Raw genomic sequence first — 21,607 nt, 5'->3', positions numbered from 1 at the left:
TCCACTTGGACGCGGACAGCAAGTGAAATGTTTATTTTTACCTTTCCGTTTCGTCAAGTCTTTCCCGCAACTCATCAATTTCATGCTGCGCTTTCTCTTTTAAATCCTCTATTTCCATTTCTTTTTCCCGAATAATTCCTTCAATCTCCTCCAGCTTTTCTTTCTCTAACACTTGACGTTCCTTGTCCAACTCGACCTTTTCCCTGTGGATCAGTGCTTCAAGCTCTTCTTTCTGTCTTTCCAGATCTTGTTTTTCCTTGTCTAATTTTGTCAGTATTTCTGCTTTTTCCAGTCTCATCTCCTCGACCTCACGACTCTTGTGTTCCTCCACTTCTTTTAGCTTGACTTCCATTTCTGCTTTGATTCTAAAGAGAGTTAAAAATTCGTGAGGGAGGCAACTCTTTAGGCTGTTGTTCGATCGCAAATTGACAGCTACGATGCCAAAAAATAAGCCCTTATCGTTTCAAGCTGTTCTGTTTTTGACAGCTTATGAGCGCTAATATAGGATAAAAAAATTCCTGACGTTACTATCAAAAGCGGGAACTAACTTTACTTTTCATACCGAAATTGCTAAAATAGGATGTCCCTAAAAATAGTAACTTATGGAAGTTGACGTCACTACAAACGAGGTGACGAGAACGTAGACATCACGTGACTCAAATCAGTAGAAGTCTCTAGGGATATCCATTTGCACATCCCCCTTGGGTAATTAGACTTGCACGTGATCAGATCGTGCGCCTTCAAGACGAGGTAATGTACGAACTTCTTAACCTCGCATCTACCAAAATGACGTTGAATGAAAATCGGAAATAAAATGCTAATAACGATTCCCCTCCATCAAAGGAAAAGAGTGAGCTTGTTTCTGCTCAACCCTTGATTTTTCCCAAAACAAAGCTTACTTCTTGGGGCAGTCCTTAAATCGCTTTTTCAGCAGTTCTGTTGAGACTGAAGTTTCCTCGCACAACTGTAAACTTCTGAAAGCAAAGACCCCCTGAAAGTAGCGAGCCCTAAAGAGGCTGCTAATTCCGAAAGTAACGAGCGTCGTTACGTTCGGAATTTTATGATTCTTTACTGGGAAAACGTCCGCAATAATCATTTTAACACCTAAAAAGAAAACACCCGAGGAGGAAAGACATATTTTCATGGCCTTCAGTTACTAGCAAACCTTGACAACTCCTATATTCATTGAGCTTACCACAATCCTTGTAGTACCATTACAAACCTAACAATTCTACCTGGATACTGGTAAACACATTCAAAGATGCTCGAATTCCTTGGAAACGCTCAAAAATAACATTCACAAATTTGACCACTGGCTTAACTTGTACTCACCTTTGTTTCTCGTGAGCTAGTATCAAGCTGACGGTCGTCGGAGATGCGATCTCTCGTTCCGTAAGACTTCGGGAAAGCGTCGCCTCCTCTTCGATATCTCTCAAACTCTCTTCCATGGCTTCCCGAGTGGTTCGTTCCTCCTCTCTGTCATGCGCAAACCGACCTTGCATCTCGCGCAGATCTGCCTCGGCTTTCTCTTGTGCTTTTTCTGTTTCCTCCAGCACAAAACTCAGATTCTTCCTCAAGTTGAAAAGCTTTTCAGATTCCGCAGTCAGCTCCTCCTGCTTTTCAGAAACTTTCACCTTTCCTTCCACGTCGATTTCCTTCAAAGAGATTCTGTGCTCTCTCAAAAGATACATGTCGTCCTGTTTATTTTGCGATACAAGCTCTCCTTCTAAAACCTTTGAAAAGCGCAAAAGTCCGTCTTCTACTTTTGTAGAGAATTTACTCTGCCGTTGTTCCAGATCTGACAAGTTTCTTTTTGTTTCGATTAACAACATCTTCGCTTGGTTGTAATGTTCTTGTGCTTGCTTAAATTCCAATTCCTCAGTTTCAAGGTTTTGAGTCTTGAAGTCCTCTAAACTGTCTAAATTCAATCTTTCTAATTCAATCGCTTCTCTTTCTCTCTGTTTTCCCTCGTTAAAAACCGCCATTTCTCCTTCCATATCCTTCTCAAAATTCTCTGTCGCCTTTTGCTCATCTTCCTCGAGAGAAGCAAGTCTAGTTTTTTCTATTGTTACGATCGCAGACGTACGCTCTATGTCTTTTTCGATATGCGATCTTTCTTCTTCGGCGCATTTTTCAAGTCTTTGTGTCAGCTCATTAAGTTCTTTTACTTTCGAGTTCACTACCTCTCTCGTTTTCTCCATTTCATCTCGTTGTTGTTCGGCTTTCTGTTGGTAATCCCGTTTCTTTTGAGCAATATCATCCTCGGCTGTTCTTATCCTTATACTTAGTTTTTCTTCCATATCTCTTAGCCTCTGTTTCGCTTCTTCAATTTTTGCATTCTCCTCTTTTGTCCTCATTTCGAGCGTGTTCTGTTTTTCCGCTAAGTTGTCAGCGGCCATGTCCATGACAGCCTCGTAGCCATGTATTCGATCTTCGAGGTAAGTTCTTTCCTTTTCCAACACTTCTTTCTCTTCCAAAAACTCCAGCTCTAAAACTTCGCGACGTTTGCGAATGTCGTTGTTAGCAATATCAAGCGCTGCTTCTCTTCCAGTTCTTAACTGCTCCAGGTTGTTTTCTTGGCGTCGAATTTCTTCCAGCGCTCTGGATTTCTCCAGCTCAAATTCTTCCATTTCCAACATGGCTTCCCGCCTGGACTCTTCAAGTGCGTTGTAATTTTGTTCATATTCTCGTTGTTTTTGTTGTAATTCATCCCTTTGTAACTGTACTTTTTGAGATTCTGCTTTCCATTTCTGTTGCAACTCTTCGCGCTCCTTCATTACTTGTAATTTGGTTTTGTCTCTTTCCTCTTCTAAGTCCATTATAGTTTTCATGTTCTCGTTGAAACGCAGTAGTTCTTCTTCTTTCTGTTGTCTTATTCCTTTCTTCAAATCTGACAATTCCTTATCCGCTTTTCGATTCATTTTCTCGATGTCGTCTCGCAACTTATCGACCTGTTCTCGCTGCACTTTTAATTCTTTCTCCCGTGTTTCAATTTCCTTAGTTAGCTCAGCTTCTACTGTTGCCCTCTCTAGTTCCGCTTGTGTGTGTTTCTGGTTTAATTCTTCGACTTTACTCCTGAAAAAAAAAAAAAAAAAAAAAAAAAAAACACGAAGACGGTTAGTGGAACCAGAGGCCAATTCATACTAGCGACGAATAAACTGTATGGACTAGCTTAGGTAAGCTATTGCAGTTCGTCTGGTAATGCTTCTCAGCATATCAACGGACTAAATTTAGAAACAGAGTTTTTACAGTCTCTGCACAAACCTTGCTTCTTCCACACTCTGTACTTCCATGGCATGAAGCCTCCTTTGGCGTTCCAACTCAGCTCTGAAAATATGGGGAAAAAATATCCGTGTCAGTAATTTTATAGCTAGCCCAAATAGAAGCCCGAGTAGTCATCAACGACTTATTTTCGTTGTAAGGTGATGCCTGCTTCAGCTCAATTGCTCCTTACAGCCAGAGCTCATCCTGGTTTCTGTAGCGTGAAGTGACCAGGAGTATTTCTACTCCCCTTTGGATGGGTCGTTAGTCCATCGCAGGGTTACCCCCCCCCCCCCCAGCATTAAATTCCACGGTACCCATTTATAGGCCTGGGTGGAGAGAGGCACTGTGAGAGTAAAGTGCCTTGCCCAAGAACACAACACAATGTCCCTTGGGAGCGGTCGCGAACTCGGACCGCTTGATTCGGAGTCCAGCTCGCTAACCATGAGGCCACCGCGCCTCTCACATTTCTCCTTAAAAATAGCATGAACTCCAACGAAAGATGGCACGTCAGCTTGTTGATGATATCACTCTTCGTTGCAAAGAACATACAAAGTCAAGTAGAGTTCAACCCCTCGCTCTCCATTGAACGTTCGACTTTTCCACTTTTCCACTTTTCCACTCTCGAAGAGAACGCATTACAGCTAAAGGGTATTGTATGATGACAAATAGATATTGTTTTTCTCCATAGTGCGCTAAAATTCTGTCCATTTAAAAAGGTCAAAACGACTTCTTACCTCGTTTCATTGAGTCGCTTGGATTCTTCCTGTATCTGTGATGCAAAGTCCGCTCTAAGAGAAAGAGACACCATTAAATTCCATGGTACCCATTTATACAGCTGGGTGGAGAGAGGCACTGTGAGAGTAAAGTGTTTTGTCCAAGAACACAACACAATGTCCCCGGCCAGGGCTCGAATCCGGGCCGCTCGATCCGGAGACGAGTGCACTAATCATCAGGCCACCGCGCCTCCACAGCTTCAAGAAAACGTCGACAAGAAATAAGAGTTATAATGAAACAACGCTGGATTATCAGTGGTTTTCTATTAAAGACGTAAAATCATAAAGCAAGGGAAACCAATGAACAAGGCAACAGCAAAAGAATAGTTCGAGGTAAGTTGGGTTATTTAGTAAAGGTAGATTCCCGTACAATGTTGATGCTGTTGTTGTTGTAATGTGACGCCAGCAAAAATGATTCCTGTATCGCTTGACTTGTCGAAATTTATAATTTTCATATCTTACCTTGCCTCTTCAATTCTCAAAGCTTCCAGTTGCTTCTGTTTCTCTAGTTCATTTCTACAAGACCATGTAAAAGGAAATGTAAATGTCTAAATATACCAGTCATTATGTCAACAAGTGCATAAACGTTACGATAACTTCCTCTTACCTTGCCTCCTCAAGTTGCCGACTCAGTGACTCTTCGCTAAATAGGTACAAAAAAATAAAATAAATATCGATCAATAAATACAAAGAAAAAGGAGAGAAATAGTCACTAAATCAAACAGAACTCTGCCACTTGAGAATTGATAAGTGGCAGGAAAAAGGAGGGAAAAGATATGCTTGTTTTTTTTTGCAGACATCTGCTCGAGGAACTTGAAAGACAATTGATTGCACGAATAGAGAGGTATGTGTCCACGTACGTTGATTTTACGTGTCCGTGTGTTGTGCCAAGAAAACTGAGAGCTGTTCTATGGTGCAGTGCAGTGAAAGTACAGTGCAAAGAATGCATGTGGCAGTTGAACTAACAGTCTTGCCCAAAGTCCTGATGGCAACAACCTGAAACAAGGGACATTGGGTTGATCTAAAATATCCTTTTATGTGCGACACCGACAGACAAGTACCATCACAAAAGACAACAAAGTTACTTTTCTTCTGTAGAATCTTTTGAGAAATATAGAAACTCTTCTGCATGCCGAGCGTTGAGAATTACGAAACTTAAGGTATGAACAGACTCAAAGTCTCCAAAAGGCTGGAATGTTTCATTCAAGTCAACGATCGTCATTGATCTAATGAATCAAGTAACGTTAGAAAATTATGATCAAGAAATATTCCCTGGTTTTAGCTTGTCAAATACCTTTTCAAACTTCTTGTTATAGTGTCTAATTATCATAAAAGTTCTAACGCGAGCGAAGCTTCATAAAAAATCTACTTGAAAAATTTGCCTGATATGCTTCGAAATCAACTTTCTCTGTTCTATAACATACTTAATTGTCATTAATTGTTGTAGTGTTTTAGATAGCCATGAAAACCACAAAAGAATAAAGAAAAAGATAATGTTATCATGGATCTCCAAAAATATTGTAATCTAGTCCGTTCAACAATGGATGAAATAAATAGCTGACATAAATAGTTGCAGATGAAGCTGACCGCAACGAAACCTGGGTCCTAGTACCCAGGACTACTCACTCTGTGCCTCGTCTGAAAACCAGGTCAGTTTCACTGCGGAACTTAGTGGACCAGGCAAGTGACGATGTACCCAGTGAATTCTGTTAATCAAACAACAGAAATGATGTAATCAGAATGATATTCCCAAGAGCCACTAATTCATACTCAAAATATTCACAGGCAAAAGATCTACAGTACAGAAAAGCTCAGTTAGGCATCTTCTTACTAAGAAATTTTTAACAAGTTTAGCATAGTCTCTTTGTCAAACTTTGTCACAAAGGACAATTAGATTTAGTGGCCGGTCAGTGGATAAGTAGGTCTCCACTGTAATTATAAGGAAACAAATCTTCACACTTGGTTAGAAAACAAAACAAATCTTACTAAAGTGGTTTGATTGTGTATTGTTGTATATTAAGGTTCTACATAAGTAATTTATTATAATATAATATCTTAGAAAGAGGGAGGAGGAACAGAAGGAGGAGGAAAAAAGAGGGAGGAGAGAAAAAGTAACAGGAGGAAGGAGGAAGGAAAGGGGGGGGAAAGAGGTTGAGGACTAGTAGGCAGAAGAAGAGGAGGAGAAAAAGAAGGAAGAAGCAGGACGACAGAGGGAGGAAAGGAGGAATGGTAGGCAGAGGAAGAGAAGAAGGAGGAAAGAGGAAGGAAAAAGAAGGTGGAGGGATGAAAAGGAGGAAGAAGAAAGAAAGGAGGAAGAGGAGGAAGAGGTGGAGAGGTTAAAAGGGGGGGGAGAGGAGTTTACATGAAGGAGGAAGGAGTAGGGAGGAAAAGAAGGAGCATAAGGATAGGAAGAGGAGGTGGCAGCAGGAGGAGGAGGGAAGTAGGAGAAGGAGGGTGGAAAAGAAGGGAGAAGGAGGGAAGGAGGAGGGAGGAAAAGGATCTCAAGGAGGAACCTGTGTCAATTAGCAACTTACCCCACGCTCTTCCTGTAAACAGTTGATGTTGCCATTGATAACAAATCGTCAGTTAGGGAACAAGACAAGCAGATTACAAGTTAGAGTGATTAGCAAACTAACAACACAACATAATGCAGGTGGGTGGGGCTTTGGGGGCTGGCCAGCTGAGGAATGCAGCCTCTGTCTGCGTCAGAGGATGAAGAATATGCTAAACTACAACAACTGAATGGTCAAAGTTAGAATTCAAAGCGACTTGCTGCGTGTTACAGATTAGCGCATTACCAGTTATGACAGGCATGTTAAAATAAATATAAAACTGAAATAAAAGGAAAAAAATTGAAAGACCCTTAACATAAAAACAACAATTGTCTAACTATTCCTGATCCATGTTAAGAATGGATGGTATAAAAGAAGTTCAGATCTGCATATATTCTTAACATAATTAACACATTTTAACACTGCTCACCTTTCTCTTCTCTCTTAACTCTGCTGCTTCTCTTGGATGGTTAAAGCGGAAGACGTTTGTTGTTCCCAGAAGAATCACATCACCTACAAAAATAATTCACAACAAAATGTAACTTAACTAGACTATTTTAAAACGTGGGTTCAAAAGTTCAGGTAATGTGTGGCATTTGTTCAAACAGGTGCATGAAAAGTTCACATAAAATCCAGATGTTTTGCCTTCTCTGTTCAATTCGCATAAAACTAAAGTAAAAGACATACAGGCAAGTTACATTGTCAAAAAGCAAAATCGAGACTGCAGAAGACGCGGTTTTGCGAGGGTGCCATGTGCTTTGCACTGGTCTCATGCTGCACCAATGGAAGCTCTCAAAACCAACAGTTCTATAGTCTACTATGCAAAATCCGCTTAATTCCTACTGAACAGCGATTGCAGAAAGACTCACTAATGACTCTAAGCCAATTTCACTCAAAGTGAATCCTCTTGCGCAGCTTTTATAGATTTCTGAAATATTCTGCTATTCTGTATCAGTTGTATCAAAGATAATAATATTTATTGATTTTGTTCCTTGCCCACACTGGGAATCTGTAGGAAGAATGGATTCCTCAAATCCTAACCTCAAAAAAGCATGCTAATATACTTTCGGCCCTCTTCTATAATGACAGTCAATGCCTTTGTTAATTGTTCATAGATTGAATGCTCTCACCTTGAAAAAGTCTTGTTGGTTTGGAAATGGCATTGCCATTTACAGCACATGTGGACTCTAAAGGGTTCAAGATCACGTGTCCTTTATTGTGCTCAAATATACAGTGATTCTGTTCTGTGTCAGGTCCACTGATCACTAAAACACAATTTACACAGAAAAGTTATTACTAACAATAATAGTCTTTAACTGTTCTTTCTGAAAAAAAGAAAAGGATTTGATCGGCTGTGAAGATCAAAATTACGATGTTCAATACTCAGGGTTCAATGCCATTGTTATAAAGAGTGACTTCCGTTGATATTGAGGATATTGTCTCAATCTTTTGCAAGAATGGTGCTTGTGCATTGAGGGGGCTGATGTACAACACCATACATAATAAATAGCAATATTATGTAAGCAATGTAAGAGGGTATGTAAAAACTAAATATATATTTATAATACTGGCCCGGGCTGTTCAAAAGGTGGATAACGCTATTCACCAACTAAATCACTATCCAACACATAGGGTGGTTTGTTTTGTTAACACTTATCCACTGACTAGTGATTTATCTGGTGGACTGCATTATCCAGGTTTCGAACAAGTGGGGCCAGATCTATAAATTTGTCTGGCTACCAAAAATATTGTTATCAATCAAAATGAATACCTCTCAACATCAATGACATCACTTACAACATTCTCAACAAAATTCTTCAAAAATAGCGCAAATGGGTTCAGTTCAGTTGGGGTTTATATTCCTATGCTATTAATAGGTATTTTTACTATTTTGGGCGTGACTGCAATCAATATTGCTGGCAAACTATTCTGCATTTAATTTCGTCACTACAAAGTTGTAAATAAGCTGTCAAATGTCAACTTCAGATAGACTTGATATATTAAGACAGAAGACATTTATTTTCAAGAAATTTATGCATTTCAATTTCTTGTAGTGATTCAAAATTCTTCACTTTGTCAGGATATACAGCTAATTTTAGAAGCTACATTTACATGTAAGTAAGAGAGAAGCTGCAAATTTTTATTTTCAAAATGTTAATTCTCCAGACTGACTGCTAGAGGTTTGTTCTGAGAATTTGTTAGCAAATCAAAACAATATTGTGTAGCTTACAATTGTCTTTACTCCCATCACACATCTGCTTAAAAATATACTATATTTATTGTTACTATTATTATATTAAAAAGATTAAAATCAAGATTAAATGTCGGGCAAAGTCTGTATCGAACTGACATTGGCAGAAGATATTCTAGATGGACATAAATTTGTTTATTAAGGGAATTAGGAATTACTTGCATTATAAGACTTAGCTGGCATAAATTGCTGTATAATAGCCATGTAGAACATTTCACTAGCAGCAATTAAGTTGACTTTGTGAAACTCTTTGATTTGGTGATTGGTAAGAGACCTATAAGTTAAATCACAATTGGCATTGCTTGAAGTTTGAATGATAAATTTAACATCTTTGAATAATCCTCTCGGGGTTTACAACGGAATGTCTGTTAATTAATTCACTTGTAAGAGTTTAAAACTGATCACAGAAAACAACAGAGATTTGTAACATGTCACTTGTCCACGCTACATGCACACTTTACTGTCCAATAACTTTACCATCAAGAACAATGAAGTCTGAAATTCCAAGAAGGAGTAAATTGAAATGTGTTCAGATATCCTGATTTACATTGTAATATTGCAACAAAATCACAAAAATAAACAGTACCAATGTCTTGTTTCTTTGAGTTTTCAGCAAGTCCAACTGTTGTAAATCCCTCCTACAAACAAACAAGTGCAAGGAAATCAGCTATGCCAGACCTCAAATTATAGAATTCATTTCAAAACGTCTCACACTGTATGATTATACAACATGTTTGAACTGCGTGTCAAGACCTTATTGTAACAAGGAACAAATTCTTTATATTCTTTTGGATCCATCCAAGCATGAAATGCAAATCAACCCTAACAACTACTCAAACACAGCATCTCTAAATCAAATGTTTCCCTCAGAATATTCAACAAAACGTGTGCTCATAATCCCTTTGTAACATCTACTTAATCTTTCATGTATTTAGGGAATTTACAAGCCTTAAACAGGCTTTGTACAGAGGATATAAACACTGAAGACTAAGGTATGCATAAATTAACACATGCAAAGTATTCAAACATACCATCCCATTGTTTGGAGACAAAAACTTTTGTACACTATATTAATTATGTTAAAAGGCTAAAACGTTTGTAAAATACATACCCTGTTAGCAGAGGTTTCTTTCCAGAAAGAAACCACTGCTAGCAGGGTATAAAAAACACTAATGTAAAACCTCTTTTAAAACTTATGTTCAACTGCATGCTCTCGATGAAACATGACAACCTTCATGACACCTTGCAATCAAATTTGTAAGAACTCTGACACAATTTTTTCAAGACTGGTTCAAATGACAAACCCTTAGCTAATTAGGTGTCTCTTCTCAACTTATATGAAAAAAACCTTGAATAGAATCATCAGTTACAACAGTAAGTCCTGAATGAATACAAAGCACATGCATACAGCCACCTTGAAACTTTATAGTAACAATAATAGACTACCAGTACACCTCCAAGATGAGAAAATCTCAATCACAAAAATAGCAGTTTTAGACAATGGTTTTCCCCCACCTCAGAAGATTAAACTCAGGGGGTAACCATTAAAATTTTACCCCCACTCACAGCCCCCTGTAGACGTATGATGGGAAAGGATTTGTACGCTGTTATGTAATGTCTTTAAAGCAAAATATTAATGGTGAATTGATCGGCAAGATTAATTTGCAAATGGAACCAAATGGATTTATTTTATGGACCACTTTGCCTTATATGTGTGCTCAAAAGGGGATCCATACCCATCCATGGAATGGCTTTTAATTTGCACTCCTTTCTGCATCCCTCTAAAAGTTCCAGTTTTATAACCATGAAAGCCCTTCCCACCTCCCCCCTCCAATTCCTTTAGAATTTCCAATGACCTTCCTTGGGTTGAGTATTGAGTACACATATCTTGTAGAACTGCACTGCAAATAAGAAAAAAGCAACCAGGGATTAAAAACTCTGCTAATTGAACTACCTTGAGATGATAGACCACTATGCCTGTGCTCAGGAGGTCATCATCCACCAAAACTAGATGAGGAAGCACAGAGTCCATCTTGATTCCAGCACCTTCTTGTTGAAGTTTCATTTCCCTTTCCTAGAAAAAAAGAAAATCAACCAATGTCTTAACACTTTCTTTGTAGCTGGGTATAGCCAAGTCAGCAATAACCATCTCATTATCCAACAAGTGCGAGTGGAATAACTGTTTTATTTAAAACGACCCCAAAATATGGAGAACTAAACTAAAAAAAAAAAGAAAAGAAAAACAGCCCCCCCCCCAAAAACAAGCATACGCTTACCATATTTGTAGAGCACGGTATAATGGGTCACAACCCATGATTGCTAAAGCCAATGAAAACCCTTGAATTGCGTTATCCAATGATCCCACTTTTAATGTTGTTTATTATCAAAAAATTGATCATTGGATAATGCAATTTCATTGGGTTAGCCATCATGGCATATGAGCCATTATATCATACTCTACAAATAAGGTAAAACATAAACATGTGCAGTTTTTTGGGGCAATGTTATTTTTATTTTATTTTAATTTGTTTTCTATATCTTAGGGCCGTTTCTTTTAAAACTCATTATTCCAACTGTGCTTGTTGGATGTGAGATGATTACAGCCTCGTTGGCTATCTAACATCTTATATCCAACACAATCGCTTGTGGAATAATTGTTAATTATTTACTTCTAATATTTTTTGAGTCTCTCTCCATCTGTCCTTCCAGCGGTCAGTCAGTTCTGTCACACGTGCTTCATTTTCAGACAGTTTCTTAGCAGCAGCTACTTCAGCTTCTCCTAACATTTCCTGAAGAAACAAAGTAGTATAAAACAGATATAAATAGATGACTTATTTTTAATGACATTATGAGTCACTTGTTCATAATGAGTCCGGCCCACCAGAGCAGTGTGTCCTACATGTACAAGGTTATGGTCTAAGAAAAATTACAAGGAGTTTAAAGTTTCCCAACCATGAGATCCTGGGTGCCCAGCACTTAAGCTTATATGAAAAATGCAAGTTTTTCCAGTTGTCCAAAGGCAAAAGTTAGTTGACTGTGGCACCCGGGCACTTCTAAAGCACAGCCCTGATATACGTAAATTATAGTTGAACATGTACTCTCTTAAATCTGATTTTAATTCAAACTCCCCATACAGAATATGCCAGTATTGACCAAAACTGTGCTTTAATATTATTTTTTTCAAACAAGGTTGTTGAATCACACATTTAAAAAGAGACTCATACAACTCATACTCGAACTACATGAGCAATTAATTCCAAATTATTTTATTTGCCAATGATAACTACTAACAGTAATTTTCTTACTGGGCTGATCATATTCTTCAGTCTATCTATTTCTGCACGCAGTTCTCTGATGAGCTTCACATTGGTATCCTAAAAATGCAAAGGAAAACAAACAATATTAACAGAAAGAATCATCAAGGGTCCAGATTTCTTATCGCAATCATATCACGTAGTAATTTATTAAGTCCATCATCAACTCTGACTGGGTTATTAGGCTAAGGCATGACTGATTTCTGTACATCAAAATGACTAGGGGATTCCCCTTAAGGTACTACAGTCAATCATCACAGGCAAAAACTCAGCTTTGTTTGTATTCTTGCCAGTATCCATTGATATACCTCTGACCAGTCTTCCACAAGAGTGATCAGGGCTCAAATCCGGCCCTCAGTGGACTACACATAAAAGCTCACTGTGCCTTTCTAATGTAAAGCCTGTTTATAGACGAAGTATCTCACCTCATTGATTGTGGGTTTGTTGATGATGTTCTTTGCACGGTTTGCATACCTCAGAGTACTCAGGGTCTCAGCGTAATTTACATCTGCTGGAGAGATGGCTGAAAGAAAATCACTGAATTTAATGTATATAAGAATCCACTGCCTGTCTGATTCACAGGCTTAATTTACTCAGCTTATAGAATGTACTACAAAAAATGCAATAAAATATTGTCTAATTTTGAGATCCTGATCTTAAATATAATAAATAGTAACCAAACATTTCTTACTAGCAATCATAATGGTCTTTGAATTTCCTCCAAGACTGTCCTTTAGAAGCCAGGTTAGAACCGAGTCTCTGTATGGGATGAACTTGTGATGATGATGATGAGCTGAACTCTGACCTGTTGAGGCATCAGCTGAAAAAAATACAAGATGAGGCCTATCAATACTATCATTATATCTGTCTACCCAGAATCATTAAAATCACAAGGAAGAAGCAGGGGGGTGGAGGCAAGGGAAAGTGGGAAGAAGGTAGGAGGTAAGAGGCCGTAGGCAAGCGACAGGTAGTACAGACAAGCAGGCAGGAGGCAGGAGTAAAAGCAGAGCTTGACACTAACTTTTTACACCACTTTCTACTTTAGAAAGTAGATTTCAAATTTTACTTTCCACCTCAAAATTTACTTTCCATAATGGAATGCAGCTTCCTAGCTGCTTACTCATTTCTTCACAGGGTCCTTCACAATACGCATCTGTCAGAAGCAGGGGGAGGAATCCAAAATGGCAGATATGATTACACCATACCAAATGTATTTATCATACCCAGACCTACTTGGTTGGCCGCTCTCTCGATGCTCCAATATGACGGATTGGTAAATGCTAGAATGGTGTAAATTGGTCCTTTTGAAGATGAAAAATCATTGTTGGATGGTTATTTTTATCATTTGATCATTTTTTATGCACACATTTAGAGTAAAAGTTACTTCCAAGCGTAGCCCAAAATTTACTTCCCAGCAAGTATTTTTGTTCATTTTCAAATTTTTCACTTTCCAAGAGGTAAATTTACTTTCCAGTGGAAAGCAGGCAAGTGTTAGTGTCGAGCCCTACAGGAGGTAGGAGGCAGAGGAAAGGGGATAGGAGGCAGGAGGCAGGAGGCAGGAGGCAGGAGGCAGGAGGCAGGAGGCAGGAGGATCAAGGCGGCATGGTCAGTTTGTTAGGGCACTGGCCTGCATTTGTTTCACGGAAGACTTGAATGAGTTCATGTATTTAATATTCATATATTTTATAATTTGTTTATTATGGTAACTACCTAATGCTGAAATGACAGTCCCTAAAGTGACCAGAGACTTGTTGATGTTTGCTCCTTCCTTCAGTCTCTCACCAGTCAGCCCTGTGGCATCAGCCCGTTCACTGTGCAGAGACAAACACACGATTCATCAGCAATTCATGGGTTATTCTGTGCCTCATGATGCTCTTGTTCAATATGTTTTCCATAACATCCCTCAGCAATAAAAGAGATTAGAGATGCTTCCCTTTTTGCTCAAACTTCTCTTCTACAACCGTGTCTCCACTCAATGATTTGAAGCAATTACCAGGTAATAGTATTGACGGGTGAAAAAGCACATAATTGCACATTACCAAAAGACAAGAAAGTTATGATTATCATACTATTTAACATAAATAAAGTCAGTGTATTAACTAAATCCAACTGCCCGAAATTGAAAACTACAATAAACACATACCTTCCAGCTAAATCCACCAGATTTATTTTACTGACAGTCTCACAAGGCATATCATGATCAAACTTAGCCTGCAAAGATGAATAAATACATTAATACAGAAATAAGACATTGACAACTTTCAGAAAAGAAATTGCTTCTGTCATTAGGTACATTTTAGTGATTTGCCTGGTAGATGCTGTGCTCCATCCTGTTAACTAATGGTGTGTGACCATACTAAGAGATATGTGTTGTATGTTACACGCACCCAACTTTCCTGGCCGATGGCTAATCATATTGCTGATGAGGCATGTGCACGAAAGACAGTGTATTCTGGAGCACTTGATTATATGTTTGCTCCAAGATTAAGCAACAGGAATCCTTTAAGACATGACCTTGTTATGGACTACAAGTAGAAATGTCTACTGCACTATCTTCTACAGGAAATTTAAACATTTAAAATATCGAATACTAACCTGAGTGAAATTGATGGTAAATATTGCATGAGATCGGCTACTGGTATCGTTCATGCCAGTGCTGGCTGTCACCCTTGATAGGAAATAAGATTTATATAAATCAAAGATTAAGTAATGTAAATTAAATTTTCCTTTATTAATTATTTTTTCTGACTTATACCAATTTATTTTGACTAATTCAATCCTGCACACTCATCAGAGGCGAATGGTACATTTAAGCAATAGAGCACTTTTTCCGTGTTTACATAGCCTCATCAAAACACGAGGGAGGTTGGGAGATTTGGAGACAGTTATGCAAATCCAAGATGCAGTCAAGAGTTTGCATAACTTTTGAGAATTCTCCCAATCTCCCTCATGTTTAGATAAGGCTATGTAAACACAGAAAAAACACTCAATTGCTTTAAATTTATAAAATATTTCTCAAAAATATGCATAAAATGTCACAACCGTATTTATGTACTCTCATCGAAACATACCTATCAATCACTGAGCACGTGTAGTATCTCAGTTATTTTAAAAGATTCAGTATAATGTGAGTAAACATCGTACAGTTGCATCTTTCAAATCTCACCCTAAAACATGTAGCCTGTGTAGCAAGCGTTTCCACAGGGTTTGGGAGCAAAGCAGGGAGCAAGGAAAGACTGTGGAACGGGATTTTCGGTGTTTTGCCTGCGTGGAAAAAGGGGTGAGAGCCAAAAAAGAAAGATGGGGGTGGGGGAGGCGAAGGAAGGAAACGCTTGCAGACAAACCCCTGCATTTTGAAAACCCCGTTCGCTGGCGAACAGGGCTCATGATTGGCTGGGCTAGTCGAACATTATTGACATGTGTCGATCAAAGGCCTTAAACTTCTGAGAGTCAGAGCTTGATTGCAAAAAGGTTTACAGCAGTTAACAATCACACACGACCTTCTGCGCAAAAGCCTCTAGACAAAACCTAAGTTTTGGTGGCCGTCAATCATTTCCGCCTTCTTGCAGACTGTATGCAAAATTTACCAAAAAAAAAAACTTTGCAGTGGTCCACTCGTACAAATTATCATTTTACTCTCAGTATGCACGGCTAGCTCACTAAATACACTGGCATCAAATATTCCTTGAAATTTTTATCTGAAGACGGGCAGGTTGCAATCCGGTTTCTCAACGGTCATTCGCATGCATGAATGACCCCGAGAGCAAGCAAATCTACATGCAAACAAATTATTTCTGCACATATTTGTCTTGGGGCTACAGACTGAACAAGACTTAAACGTCTTATAAACCTTATAATTTTGTATGGTAGTAAGTTATAAGTTTTATAGGATTAAGTATTGTTCAGTCCGTAGCCCCAAGAAAAATTTGTAGAAAATTTTGCAGAAATAATTTGTTGTCAATTTGCTTGCTCTCAGGGTCATTCGTGCATGCAAATGGCTGTTGAAAACCCCGACAAATGTCTTCATTTATAGATTTCAAGGACTATTTAATGCCAATGTATTTAGTGAGCTAGCTGTACATACTGAAAGTAAAATGATGATTTTTATGAGTGGACCGCTGCAATGTTTCACTTTTTCAGGTAAAATTTTTCCAAAGTTTTCCTAGAAGACTTTCCGTTGTTTGTTTTTGTCACAGGCAATAACACTCGAACCGATTTGCGCATCTGACGTTTCCAGCAAATGCTTCTTTACTGGAGTTGACTTTGTAGGAGTTGACTTGCTAATTATACCTTGTATCGATTCCTGGAGGAATGAATACAGTGATCCAAGATTTTGAATCTTGCGAGCACAAGGATTACAAATACGACTTGAATACTCACATTTTAATTTTCTGGTAGATTTGTGTTTCACCCTTGCAGTCCTTCCTTTTAGACTGATTGAGTAGCGATATAGCTTGATTATAAATTACAAAATTTAACTTCGAAATAGAAAGCCTGCGTTGGTTGCTTGGATTCATCGGGACACCGTACGCTCGTTGTTTCAGACATATTTTGACAGGTTAAAGTTTGTTTTCATTCAAAGTTCACTTCTGCTACGGAAGGCCGAAGATTTTATTGGTTAATTTATGACAACACGAAATCTCAGTGTGCGTACTCAGGCATGAAAGGTCAAGTGGGAAGTTTTCAACATCTTGGGGTTTGTCTGCAAGCGTTTCCTTCCTTCCTTCCCCTCCCCCTCCCCTCTCTTTTACTCGCTCCATTTTTCACGCTGTAGTTATTTGCTCCTGAACCACACAGAAATACTTGCTATGCAGGCTATAAAACATGTGTCACCATAAAATGCTACAGGCTCAAACAGTGGATCTCAAACTTGACAGAAAGCCCTTCTGGCCAATCTTTTTTTCTGTCTTATTCCATACCTGTGTGTGTTTCCCTGTTCCATTAAATGTTCTATTGCTGCATAGTCTGAGACAAGATGCCTTGTAAGATCTGAAGCACAAAATATCAAATAGAAACATTTCTTAAATATCATAAAATAGTTTGATTTAATAATTTCAATCTGATGATTGAGGACTTTTAGTCAGGAAAGCCATAACACAGTAATTCTCAGGATGTCAGTGTCATGGTGCAAAAAAGGATGCCTATTCAAGGCTGTAGTCTAAGAAGAATTACAAGGAGCCCAAAGGTTCCTAACCATGAAATTTTGGGTGTTCCGCACTTAAACTTATAAGCAAAAAGTACATTTTTCCAGTTGCCCAAAGGCAAAAGTTAGTGACACCCACCTCTAAATATCATTGCGAGCCTGAGAAGGCATAAGTGCAAGAAGAGAGACACCATTCTCTTTATTCAGTTCCATTAACAGAGGAATATCTTCATAATAACATTTGAAATAAAATCACTTACCTTGTACATAGGGGCCTTCCTTGGGGTGTTCCCTGACCTTGAGTGAATGCACAGGCCTTCCCTTCACAGGTGGCCTTAGGAGGTCCCTCACACGTTCATTATAGATCTCAAGAAAGCTGACTTCAGTTCTGTATGAAGGTCCGTTGTCGTCACTGTTACGCATGCCAGTGAATAAGCCTTCGCATATACGTGGTATAAGCCCTTGGTTATCAGGAGACCCCATCATGCTGTAGGTTTTGCCTGAACCAGTCTGTCCATAAGCAAAGATGCAGGCATTGTAGCCTTCAAATGCAGCCTTGAGGACGTCTGTACCAAGGTCTTTGAACACCTGGGATAGGGATAAAAACATAACTCTCATTATTACACAAATAATTCATAGTAGGTAAATGCTAGTTATGCAATGCTTTTGAGGGGTATACTATAGAATATCCCAAATGAAAGTGTTGTATAACTATTTTGATTATAAATGTACCATGCCATGTGGAAAGTATAGTGGACAACACAATCGATGCAGCACACAATGGAAAGGTTGAGTGTAATACCGTTGAGTACATATACGGGCCTATTTGCTGCTAGCTACCATAAAATCAACTGTGCTTGCTGTAATATTACTATTTTTCTCTTTTCATTTTGTTTAGTTTTTCCTATGTATATTGTGTTGGTAAATTAATAAATAATAATAATAATAATAATAATAATAATAATAATATAATAATAAATAAAATAAACTGAAGCGCCTTGGAGTATTTCTACTCTCCCTGGACAAGATGCTAGTTCGTGGCAGGGTCAAGGCAGAATTATACTACCTGGTACCATTTGTATGCATGCATGGATGTTGGAAAGAATAAATGAACAAGGACCCCTTGATTCGGAGTCCAGTGCACCAACCATCAGGCTACCTGGCATTTTTGGTATGGGTTATACTTTGGTTTGTGGCATAGTACATGTCATAATTGGTTCAACCATTCACAGAGTGCCTAAAATGTCAATAAATCATAATTTGGAGTCACACCTGGTTTCTATATTATAAAATTTAATTTGCACGATATTGTAAATCGGAATATAAAATTGTTAAAATTTAAACACATCTTAAAAATCAAAGGAGACCTGTGGTCAAACTCGTGGATTAAGTAATCTAGAGATGAAACATGTTGACGAACTTGTAATTATTGGTGTATTTTTAAAGGCTGTTAAAACAAGTGGGGTTCGTACCACGCAAGGTCGCACTTATATCAGAAAGCGTAGGCTTTTTTTGTTGGCTTTCGTTGCACACATACTACAGAATAGCTAGGGTGGCAAAATTGCAGCTGAACATGAAGTGGTAAAGGCTAAGGGTTCTTGGGTCACACAGGACACTCCTGCCGAAAAAAATTAATAGACTACTCCCTCCCGCCCCCCCAACACACATACACCCAGATCTTGATGTTGATGTTTGTCTGCCTGCTGGGAAAATTTGCATGTATTCAAGTCGTACGAGCTTACAGACCTTTTTCATTGCATTTCACTCAAGGCTATGGGTAAGGTTTCTTATGAGACAGCACTTCTTTTCCAATGTGGAACTGCTTGTCTCTATATATATTGCACGTAAAATACATCAAAATAAGTAGCCTCTTTTGCAAGCATTTTCAGTGTTGATCCAAAACATCTGTCCACCCATAAACACGTGCTCCTACGAGCTCACATGGTGTTTCCTTCCCTTTGTTATCTTTTCAATCAGGAAGCAAAAGTGTAAACACAAGACAGGGTAAAAATCATTTTAGCTTATCAAAATCAAGTATTTGGGAATTTTTGTCCAAGTCTATGTGCATTTCACATTCCACTCAGAGTTCAGATCAATATACTAAAATAAAAAAGACAAGTATAGAGAACACAACTTTAATCTAAACTTAACTCGATGTCGGTTGAACGTGGACTACTCAACATGAAAAAACGTAAGTACTATAAACTGCAAAGCTCTGAACGAAGGTCCAGCTTGATTGAAAGTTGGATCTCTCAGGAGATCTAATCAGCCAAACTTGAAAAGTAAAACGATAGTAAGTCAAAGACTACTGTGAGGCTGACACAAGGTCTATTCAAAACAATATTTCGGCTGGCCTCAGGTTTAGATGTTACTAATTATAAAAATGAAATTACAATATTATATAATGGTGCTGATGTTTGTCCTGGTTTCGTTCATTGAGAAGTGTTCTTTTCGCTCATATAAGTTCATTAAGGTCCTCGAGTAAGACACATTCTCATCAAAGCTTACCACATTAGTTGGTCACTTTCCAGCAAACAAATGCTCATCTCCTGGTCAGTTTGAACGCCTGGACGAGTCAAATGCTCATGAAATTCAGCGCTCAAGTTGGCCGTAGTGCTAATTCGAACATTCAAAGTCAACTCCACTTCAATTTAGCGAAACACCTAACATTAATGGTCGTATAAAAGCTACAAATTCATCAATTCGGAATGGCATGATGCATCCTTTGAGTAGTAACTGCGCAAACACGATAGCGAGGCTCGCGCTGACTGCACGGTTACTATTCCAATATGGTGTCGGGCTCGGTTACTATTCCAACATGGCGTTGGCAGTGTCTACACCTGAGTGAGTGAGTGAGTGAGTGAGTGACACACTTGCATATCGGAGTCCCCGCAAGAAACATGTTTCTACGCTTCGCGTATCCACAAGTTTAAAAACTAATGCTACACTGCTTCTATGAGTAAGGTTTGCAGTGTGAATTGAGCCTTGCTCTCCTTAGCCTTTAGTCAAGTTAAAATTATTTGAATGGATATAAATTATGAATAATCATTAACAATTATGATGATCAAGATGATCCAATACTACAAATATTAAATTAACGAAAAATTTATCTTCATAGTACAAAAAGTTATCTTAATGATACAAAATAAAAATGTACCACATTCTTGGGCAGATAGACCCAAAAACAATTTTCAATGTGTTCCCATTTTATATAAGTTGGAGCATCTGTGCTCTTTTGGAATTTATCTTTTGCCAAAACATACCATTAGATTTATATTAATTATTCAATTTCAAGACAAGACTCAAATAAAACTAAATTTATAATACATTATCATTTAATTATTGATGGAATTTTGATTGATAACATGACTTTTAATTTAGTGGATACAATTTATCCTGGTCTTTTCATAGGGATAATTTTTACTAAAATTACTTGTCATTGACTGCTTTGAAAAGAAACACAAAACATACGGAATCCCATAAGTACATCCTGTGGCTTCACATAATTACTGCAAAATGACCCAGCTGTTTGGAGGCAAATTTTACAACAGCAATATATGCATTATTAACTTGCTCTTATCTGTTGTCATGCAGTATAGAATTTCATTGAGAAAAGTCTCACCCTTTGTTTTTATTTCAATGCATATTTTTATTTTAAAAACTCACGAGTCATAAAGACAGTGATTTCTACTACAATTGTCTTTATTACATTATTGTGTTTTCTATTGAAAATGGGACAAAAAAAGAGACTAATTCATTTTTGTTTTCACCGATAAATTATTTTGAATTGCAAATTACCAAACTCCGAAAAAAAAACAACAAAATCACAGGTATTTCTTAAATCGAAAATACAACGACATCAACCGGAAATTTAGCACTTAAGTTTCCATGACCTTGACCAGACCTGAGACAAACTCAAAGTGACCAATTTGTATGATAAAAATGTTTTGTCTGAACGAGAATCGAAAATTGCTTGTTAATCCAAGTGCACCATTTCCTTGAAGCGTGATATCGTTTACTGAGTGCGCGTTTGGATTAAGCTGGTGGCTTGGAAATTGACATGTTTGAACCATCAATCTGGTCAAAATTTACAAGAACGTACTCAAATATCAGTGTGTAAACGAATACGCATGCGATCACACATTCGATTCAGGAATAAGACGATGTAAAGCAATATTATGTAAATCTCACCCGCTCTTGTGAAGCGTAGTGCCGACTCCTCTCTTCCACAGACCAGTAGGAAAAATCGAACGAAAAATCCTTCACACGATTGCGTCTTTCTCCTTCGCCAGTCAATGAACTAGCCTGCA

General features: G+C 38.2%; 1 protein-coding gene across 1 annotated transcript in view; it reads right to left on the bottom strand.

Annotated features, from left to right (window-relative positions):
• The window catches only part of LOC145485101 (uncharacterized), a 28,151-nt gene that overhangs the window by 5,300 nt on the left and 1,244 nt on the right, over nucleotides 1-21,607 (bottom strand). Inside the window, exons 3-23 of the mRNA XM_081463751.1 lie at nucleotides 21,489-21,602; nucleotides 17,558-17,885; nucleotides 17,074-17,143; nucleotides 14,750-14,822; nucleotides 14,298-14,365; nucleotides 13,865-13,965; nucleotides 12,846-12,974; nucleotides 12,580-12,677; nucleotides 12,146-12,214; nucleotides 11,510-11,629; nucleotides 10,795-10,914; nucleotides 9,427-9,478; nucleotides 7,720-7,854; nucleotides 7,020-7,102; nucleotides 5,664-5,743; nucleotides 4,645-4,680; nucleotides 4,500-4,553; nucleotides 3,999-4,052; nucleotides 3,265-3,327; nucleotides 1,333-3,075; nucleotides 42-365 (exon numbers count right to left, since the gene is read on the bottom strand). Of these exons, the coding sequence (XP_081319877.1) occupies nucleotides 42-365; nucleotides 1,333-3,075; nucleotides 3,265-3,327; nucleotides 3,999-4,052; nucleotides 4,500-4,553; nucleotides 4,645-4,680; nucleotides 5,664-5,743; nucleotides 7,020-7,102; nucleotides 7,720-7,854; nucleotides 9,427-9,478; nucleotides 10,795-10,914; nucleotides 11,510-11,629; nucleotides 12,146-12,214; nucleotides 12,580-12,677; nucleotides 12,846-12,974; nucleotides 13,865-13,965; nucleotides 14,298-14,365; nucleotides 14,750-14,822; nucleotides 17,074-17,143; nucleotides 17,558-17,885; nucleotides 21,489-21,602 (3,914 nt within the window). The remainder of the gene's footprint in view (nucleotides 1-41; nucleotides 366-1,332; nucleotides 3,076-3,264; nucleotides 3,328-3,998; nucleotides 4,053-4,499; nucleotides 4,554-4,644; nucleotides 4,681-5,663; nucleotides 5,744-7,019; nucleotides 7,103-7,719; nucleotides 7,855-9,426; nucleotides 9,479-10,794; nucleotides 10,915-11,509; nucleotides 11,630-12,145; nucleotides 12,215-12,579; nucleotides 12,678-12,845; nucleotides 12,975-13,864; nucleotides 13,966-14,297; nucleotides 14,366-14,749; nucleotides 14,823-17,073; nucleotides 17,144-17,557; nucleotides 17,886-21,488; nucleotides 21,603-21,607) is intronic.

Source organism: Orbicella franksi, chromosome 4, assembly GCF_964199315.1.
Source record: "Orbicella franksi chromosome 4, jaOrbFran1.1, whole genome shotgun sequence".
NCBI lineage: Eukaryota > Metazoa > Cnidaria > Anthozoa > Scleractinia > Merulinidae > Orbicella > Orbicella franksi.
The sequence above is the reverse complement of the archived record's forward strand: the minus strand, read 5'-3'. Positions and strand labels throughout refer to the sequence as shown.